At 45.6% G+C, this 8,935-nt stretch overlaps 1 protein-coding gene across 1 annotated transcript; it reads left to right on the top strand.

The window, feature by feature from the left end:
• Nucleotides 1-236: 236 nt before the first annotated feature.
• Nucleotides 237-856, top strand: LOC118755107 (protein ALP1-like). The gene is made up of 2 exons (XM_036489954.1): nt 237-242; nt 314-856. The coding sequence occupies exons 1-2, from the start codon at nt 237-239 to the stop codon at nt 854-856; spliced, it is 549 nt and encodes a 182-aa protein (XP_036345847.1).
• The last annotated feature ends 8,079 nt before the right edge of the window (nt 857-8,935 follow it).

Raw genomic sequence — 8,935 nt, 5'->3', positions numbered from 1 at the left:
GGGGACAGCTGACAAACTTTTTTTTCAAAACCATTGAAGAAGTATGCTGCCTTAGAAATGAAATTTGTTGGCTTACGGTTGCCAAACAGCAGGACGTTATGGAATGATTTCAGGCGAAAAGACCAAACTCGATCCCCTTTGTTGTTGGATGTGTGGATAGAATCCACTTCATAATAAATACCCCGAATAACGACGCAATCAGCTAATACGATCGCAAGGGACACTTTTCAATAATAATGCAGGTAGAAGAATTTATACAGTCTGGTCTGGTTTAGTGCATATGTAAATCTTTTAACTTATTTTGTCGCTTTAGGCTATATGCGATAGCAATCTTCGATTTTTGGATATCTTTATTGGCTATCCTGGAAGTTGCCACGACGCCAACGTTTGGAAAAATAGCCCAATTTATCAAAAGATCTCGTCGGGCGAAGTTCAGCTTGCTAGCGGGGCCATAATATTAGCAGACTCCCCTTATCCGCTAACAAAATATTTAATGGTCCCATATAGGGATAATGGGCATCTTTCTACGGAAGAGAAACGATTTAACTACTACCTTAGTTCCACACGAGTATTAATAGAGCAGGCTTTCGGCGTTTTGAGACAAAAATTTAGAATATTAAATCACATCGATGTATCATCTATAAAGGATGCTTCAAAAATTGTAATGGCCTGTACTATACTACACAAATTTATAATAGAGCATGACGGCGATCTAAGTTCAATGGATTCTTTGGAAAACAATTTAGAACAAAATATATCTGACAATGCTGGCGCAATAGAAGTTATCGAAAACATTAACGAGAATAGGGAAGGAATTATAAGAAGAAACGAAATAAAAATGTTATTTTCATCGTAAAGTTTTCGTTTATTAATTAATAAAAAAAGATTAACAAAACAAATGCTTATAGCATAAACATTAATTGATTTGAGATCATAAGTTTGAGTTCAGTAGTAAGTGTTATATTATTATTATTTTATAATAAAGCATGTTTATGATCGCTTCTCTAAAATTTCCCTTAACGCATTTAGGACGCCAATTTTTTCCTTTCCTATTTCTAACCTCGCTCTCTCCAGCTGTATTAGTTCCTCATGGCGTTTTTGCTCTTGAATAGCCTCTGTCTTTAAATAGAATAATGTTTCGTTCGTTGATTTTCTGGAGCGCTTCCAGCGTAGCTATCCGATTCGCCTTCGCTCTCCTCACATGGGGGACTTGCCAAGGAGGACTCCAAATTTCCACAGGAGGTTGGATTGAACGTCGGCTCCCATCAACAGCATCAAACTCGTCAAAATACTACCAGCTGGTAGCATCCCTTCCTGTTTCTTTGTTCCGCTTCTTTATCCTCTTGTACGATGCCAATAAGTTTAAAAACTTTCTCTGGAGTAGCTCTTTAGAATCCGGAACTTCGGGATTCAAGGCCTTCATGGCCTCTAGGACTTTACCCCAAAGAAATGATTTTTTTTCTTTTTGCCGGCAGCAAATTCAGCCTCCATGTCCAGTCGGCATCGTACCAAAAGTTTATTAGGAGCGGAACCCAGTCTTTCGCTGCAAAAAAGTAAAGAGACATAATAATCAAAACTATTGGCAACCTATCTATATTATAGATCATATGATACGAAATAAATCACAATTATGCTTACCTTTCTTCTTCCATTGTGTTGTGCAAACGAAAATTTTTTGATGCCGGTTATTTCAATAATTTGCGCGCATTAAGTGTCAACAGAACGTGTGACTTTTGCAAGTGTTGCCACATATCCGCGCCGAACGTGATACTTTGGCAAAATTTGCAACACTGCTGCTGTGATTGCCATCTCGAACGCACCCAAAATTTTCAAATAGTTTTTGGAGTCGCACCAGCAGCTGGTACAATCACACCACAAGAACATACACGGTCAGTCGACTTGATGGGCCATTTAATAAATTAAGCATATTAAGGGCCGTAAACTTATCTATTTTAAACTATAGTTAAATCGTTAATAGATAAGTTAACAGCCCTAACACTTTTACAGTATGTATGTATGAAAACGTAAGGTACATAGAATACATATATGTATATATATCAGTCTTTCTAAGTTTAAAAAATAGATCAAATTAAGTATATACAACTTTTTCATGCCAAGTATGAATAAATTCTCCAAAGGGCTAAAAAAGGGCTAGGGGCAATTTTAAATTTATGTGGCCAAAAATAGTATGTGGTAGATAAATCTAGTCACCAAAGGGCTAAAACGGCAACACTGCACTGAACTAGAACAATGTTAGGCACACCAACACAGTCACATTTTGTCGTGGCATTAGTGCGTCGCGCTCAGTTATGGTTGTCACATTTTTATAAATGTATGTACTTGAAAGGGGTATTTTTTCATGCATGGGCCTTTTGGCCTATTTTGGTTATACGTATAGTGAAATAACGAATCTTGGAAGATTTTAGTGACTAATACTATTAGTTTATAGAAACTTTTACATACGAAAAATTTAGTATGTACTTGTAAAATTTAAAAAAATTTAAATTGGTAAAACTCATTTGTTTAATACCTAGGCACCGTTTATTAGAATTATTCTTTAAAATGCTGGCCGGCCAGATGGTTACGGTGTTACGGTGTTTCGATTTTATTATTTTCTTATAAATAGATATTTAATCCTAAATATAGAGTATAACTTACAAATATTATTCATTAAGTATTTTTGGGCATAAACCAGCATTTACATTTCTCTGTCGATTTCTTTAGATAGAAAAAGATTATTCTAAAATATAGTATTCAAGTTGCGCCCTTTTTTATAAAAATCATGGGACTTATTATAAAATTGGCGAACGTTGGTCAGCAAGCAGCCCCTTTTATATTTTTTTTAAATGCACACGGCATGAAAAATACAGTTGGCTTATATTAAAAATACGTGGGAATAACAGCAAAATGGACATTGTGGCTTGTTGAAAGTTCTGTGAACTATAAACTGTAGTTCTTACATAGAGTCGCACTATTTTGTGTTTGCATCGTAGCAAAGGCACGCAAACAACAATCTAAGAACACACCACTTTTTGCTTTGGGTATTGTTTGTAAATTTCCTACGCAAAATGTGGCAAGCGTGTGCTAAAATTACGAGTCGAGCGTGATTTAACTTGTACTTCTGCATACGTATACGAACTGCGGCGCTGGCGTTGCTCGCGAGCAAAAATTGAACCTATGAACTAGAAATGAGAACTTTGAGTTGTACCACTTTAGATCTAGGTGTGCGATATGTGTAAGCGCCAATCTATTAGTAGTAGATAGGTAGAAGGTTAGCTGCGAATAACCAATAAGCAGTCCCAGACCAAGAGCGGCAACTGTTTACAGTACCTCATCTAATCCTAGAGCCCAAAAATTTTAGATCCCCAGGGATTAGCGATTGTATTGATTCGCCACTTGGCCAGTATTGGCCCAGGTACCTCTCCCGTCTTCTCGCGACCGCCTCGCATTCGCTAAGCAGGTGCACAGGAGTCTCCTCAGTCACATCGCAGAAACAACATAGGTCGTTTGACCAGATCCCTAGCTTGTGTAAGTGGCCCCTCAGTCTACAGTGACCCGTCAGAAAACCTGTTATCCTTAACTTTCCTTTGGAGAGATTAATAATTGCCCTGTACCTCGTAAGGTTGTAACCTCCTAGTAGGTGTTTTGCTTGACGTAGACCTGTAGTGTTACGCCAATGTTGATTCCTTAGCATGTTCCTTTCTTTCCTGAGCTCTTCCTTGATTGTGCTAGGTCCAATCGCTATGAAGGGCTCAGGCCCTATAGGCGACGAGTCGGCCGCTATTCTAGCAAGTCGGTACGCTTCCTCGTTGCCCGCAACTCCTATGTGACCTGGTACCCAAGTTAATTGGATGTCGTTTTGCTCCGCCAGCTTATCTCTGTTCCTTAATGATAGGGTTTTGCCCCTGCCGAAGCCCTCTTTCGCGAAATTTAGTAGAGTTCGCTTTGCAACCTGTTCTATGGTAATGTGCAGCGGCTCGAGCTCAAGAATCACCTCCATCGCTGCCGTCGGACATGTGCGCATTGCCCCCGTGATGCATACACATGCCAGACGTTGAAGCTTGGTGAGGGATTGCCTCACCGTAGTGAGGTGAGGTGACTATTGGTCTAACTATCATGGTATACATCCATCTCAGGATCGTGGGACTACAGCCCCAGGTCTTCCCTGCCAGACGTTTGCATACCATTAGTGCCCTCGTAGCTTTAGAAGTGACCGCGTCAAAATGTGCCTTCCACAGAAGTTTAGAATCTAGTGTTAGTCCCAGGTACTTAACTTCGGTGGCGACGTTGATGGCGACCCCGTTCAAAGAGATGTTCCTCATGTGATTATTTGGATATTGGGCTGGCGAGAGCAGTATTCCGCCACTTTAGTATGTGAGGGGGACACCTCACAGAAATGGCTGGTGGGCTAATGCTGCAATCGCCTCCGTCTCGTTAAAAACCTGGCAGGTCTTCAACTACGTTCAATACACGTCACCATTTAGTTGGCCGCACAGGTCCAGTTGAGATTTACTCCTGGTTTTGCGCTGTCTTGGCTCTGAACACAATATCCCATAAGGACTTGTGACAACTCTCGCGATGGCCTGCTCCTTTGAGAGAAGGGAACTTCGGGACACTTACTACTCGGACTGTGCTACGTGTGGAGATAGCGGCTTGAAGCGGAGACCAAATCGATTTTAAAGGAATAAATTAAAATTAAAACAAGCAAACGAAACCGACGTTGATGTTCTGGAGGAAGAATGCAGCGCATTCAGGAAGAGCAGTAGAGTTGTGCGATCCCCGCAACAAACTCCTCTGCATGCAAATGCCGGCACCACGAGCACGGAGAAAGCCGCCGACGTGGCGCAGAAGGCTACACCTTGCCAAACGACAACTCCCGGCAGCCGGGATAGTCGTCTTCAAATACCAGCTGCTGCAAACAGTGACAAGCATGTCACCGCAAGCTTGGGAACTTGCGAAGGCATTGAAGATGAGCAGTTGGCCCAGATTCGGCTCGTCTTGAAGAAGATGCAGATTGCTGTCTACAAGCAGAAAAATGTGTCTATGGACATAAAAACGGGTATGACCCAAATCGAGAAGAGCTTAAATATACTAAGCTACATCCGAGAGCACCGCCGGAAGGGTTCTACCCTTTCCGAGCTGCGGAAAACTGGCCCTGGCCCGCAAAAGAGAGGTCGAACTCGATCCGACTCCCCTACAGGCGAGCCGGAAAAGAAAAAAATACTAATTATAATAATAATAGTAGTAATAATATTATTATTAATAATGAAAATTATAATAATAATGCTAATAATAATAATAGCAATAATGCGCAGAAAACGGTACCAGATAACCAATGGAAAATGGTTGGAAAACGTAGAAAGCCCAAGCCAGGGCGAGCGCCAGGTGAGCCCTTGGTCAATAAGGGCGAGGCGACCAGCCGCAAAAAAAGAAGAGGGTGAGAAAAAAGAAGTCTCGCCAAACTAATCATTAAGCCAGCTGAAGGCAAAACGTATGCAGAGGTGCTGGGAACGATATGTGGTAAGCTCCAACCTGAGAAGACGGAGAACGTAATTCGATCTGTTCGGAAAACCCGCGAAGGCGGCGTGCTTATCGAAATGGAGCGCTGTGGCGACCACTCAGCATTTAAGAAAAATGTGTGCACTGCCATTGGCCAGCTTGGAGACGCCCGTATTCTCACTAGACGTTTACGCCTAGAAGTTCTGGGCATGGACTGCCTAACCACGGCCCCAGAAGTGGAGAACGCTATACGTAGGGAATTTGGAGACAAGATGAATGGCCAACTTCGCATCTCTCTCCTCGCTGTAAACTCGCGAGAACAAAGAATGGCCGTGGTGGAAATCGACGAACTGCCAGGCCGGACTCTTATTGAAAAGGGGAAGCTGCGAGTAGGTTGGATTATCTGCCGTGTCTGAGAGCGCGCGGATGTCCAAAGGTGTATCCGCTGTCTGGGATATGGCCACAAAAAGGCGGCATTCAAAGGCCCAGACAGAAGCAGTTCATGCTGGAAATGTGGTCAGCAGGGCCACATAGCCTCTGCATGTAAAGAAAGCCCAAGCTGTTACCTGTGCTCGGCAGGAGATGAACAGAAAAATGTCAATCACCTGCCCGGGTCGGGAGCGTGCAAGGCCTTCAGGGATGCCCTCGCTGAGGCTAAGACAAAGCTTGGGAGAATATAATTAAATTTACCCAAGGCAATATGAACAGGAGTAGGGTAGCTGATGACCTGCTGGACCAATTGGTTCTCGAATAAAGAGCAGACGCTGTCATCATCAGTGAATCCTATAGAACAAAGGAAACCTGGCATCTTTTTGGGAACGAAAAATGACACTGAAGATAGCACAACGCCGAAACCGGTTTGTCTCCAAACCAAATTTGACAAGGGATGACGGAAAATCGTTCCACAATACATCAGAAACCTGGCATGTTGACCAATCAGGCTCGGCCGCGATATGGATCGCTAACTCCAACCATCGCGCAGAGAGCAGCGACAAAGTCCTTGTCTTCAGGGAAAAGCTCGAAGACCTTGAAGAAGAATTGCGCGATATAGCCGGCCACATAATTGTTGCTGGAGATTTCAACGCAAGAGGCGTGGAATGGGGTATGCCCTAAACAAACATCAGGGGAAGACTGGTCCTTGAAATGGCAGCCCGCATTGGCCTGACCATCCTCAACACTCTTTCCCTGACATAACCCTGGTCTCAGAAAGCCTTCTTCGAAGGGCTGACGGATGGATAGTGATGGAAGACCTGAGTGGTAGCGACCACAACTACATAAGCTTCCAAGTCACCGACACAACGCGAGGGCAAAGAAACCATGCGCTGCATTCACCGGGCTATACTGGTGAAATGACCAAATCTCCCAGCTGCGACGGGCCTGCCATAGAATGTGGAGACTTGAGGCGCTGACCAGAGCAGCAGCCTACAAAAGCGCTAAGAAAGCACTTGGGGCCGAGATACAGGAGTAAACGGAACTGCTGGAAAGCGCTATGTGACGAAGCGGATCGCGACAGCCGGTTGTACGTACCGGAATGACTCGGGTTTCACCCGACCAAGGGCTGTTGTTTCGGCGATCTAACCCCGTTTAGGTCGGCGAAGTATCTCAGAAGTTGTCCGTCCATAGGGCTACATTCACTACGTATTCTCCTACTCAGGGCTGGCATCGAGTCAAAGCCTGGGCCAGAAACATACACCTGCTGTGTATGCCGGAGACGATTACACCACAACTCCACCTCAGTCAAGTGTAATGCCTGCGAGGTGTGGAGTCACCTCAGAGTCTGCTCGGGACTACGGACACATAGACAGTGGACCACGTCGTACGTGGCCCCCTGTTGCTCAAACAGAGCAGCCTCCACGGCTAACCACGGTCCGCCCGAGCAGCCCCACACACTCACACAGCAGCCACACACAGTCACCACAACACAACAACATAATAACACCACAGACCGTACCACAGCCACTACAGACCAAACACACACAACCGCACCGCCACCCACACGCCGCCGCCAACAACTCCTGGTTCCCCCTACAATCTGCACGGTATGTCAGACCAGGATATTCCGTAATGTGACATCAGTCAAGTGCAACACCTGTCTTGGCTGGTGCCACTTTAGGGCATGCTCAGGTCTGCGTACCACGCGAGATTGGACTGGGAACTTCGAGGGCCCGTGTTGCGCTGCTCGGTCGCAGACCCCAATTGCGACGCCCCCCACCACCACCACAGGGCGGCAATCACCTCAGCAGCACACACAGCCAACGGCGGCAAGAACATACACTTCACTTACACCCCACATCACGACACGTCTCCCGAACCACATGAAGCTCCTTCAATTCAACTGCAACGGGCTACAGAGCAAGATTGAGGAGATAACCGTCTTCACGTGTCGGCATGGTATATTGATAGCTGCGGTCCAAGAGACGAAGTTGCACAGCAACTCAACTTTGTTGAATTGCGCCGGCTACAACGTGCAGCGTCGAGATCGCGAGCGAGATAATGGTGGTGGCTTAGCGTTCATCACGCACCACACCGTGCAGTATCGTCTTATCGAAGCAGACATCGACCGCAGGGATACCACCCTAGAATGTCAGGGCATCGCTATCCGGTCAGGCGATGTCGAGTTCGAAATATTTAACATATACATACCCCCTGTCACCTGCTGCCCCGCAGGATATCACCCTGATATGGTAGTAGGTGACTTTAATGCGCACCACGATCTTTGGCACTCAAGCCTGTCAAACGATCGTAGGGGAACAGACTTGGCTGAGCAGATAGACGATTCGACATTCTGCACAATGAACGACGACGCACCCATCAGGATTATGGGTAACTGCAGTAGCTCGCCAGTCATCACAATAGTCAGCGCTGGTCTGATAAACAGCATAACGTGGCGACCTATGCTGACTCTAGCATCAGACCATCTACCCATAGTCATCTCGATAGATAAACCAACCGACTTTGCCTCCGCCAAACACCGGACCTATATCAACTTCTCTAAAGCTGATTGGAAAGGTTACGCGGAGTTTACCGAAAACACCTTCGCAGCGCTCCCCACACCAACCGACGTCCATCTCGGTGAACGTAAGTTCCGCAGGGCTATCACCGCTGCTGCAGCTCGCTTCATACCGGCAGGATGTATATCGGACCCACGTCCAAACTTCCCTGCCGAAGCGGCTGTTCTAGCCGATGAGCGTGATAGCCTTCGTCAGGCCGATCCCGGAGATCCCCGTATCAGGGATCTCAACGCGGAGATTCGGCAACTTGTAAACGTACATAAGCGGAAGAAGTGGGAGGAACATCTGAAGACTTGTAATTTCACCTCTGGTGTGAGCAAGCTTTGGTCAACCGTGAGGTCATTGTCTAATCCGACGAAGCACGACGACAGAGTCGAAATTTCCTTCGGCGACCATGCCCCGTCGGACCCGGAGCGATGCGCGAG

The sequence above is a fragment of the Rhagoletis pomonella genome, unplaced genomic scaffold (assembly GCF_013731165.1).
Source record: "Rhagoletis pomonella isolate Grant_MI unplaced genomic scaffold, Rhpom_1.0 Rhpom_scaffold_05326, whole genome shotgun sequence".
Taxonomy (NCBI): Eukaryota; Metazoa; Arthropoda; class Insecta; order Diptera; family Tephritidae; genus Rhagoletis; species Rhagoletis pomonella.
The sequence above is the reverse complement of the archived record's forward strand: the minus strand, read 5'-3'. Positions and strand labels throughout refer to the sequence as shown.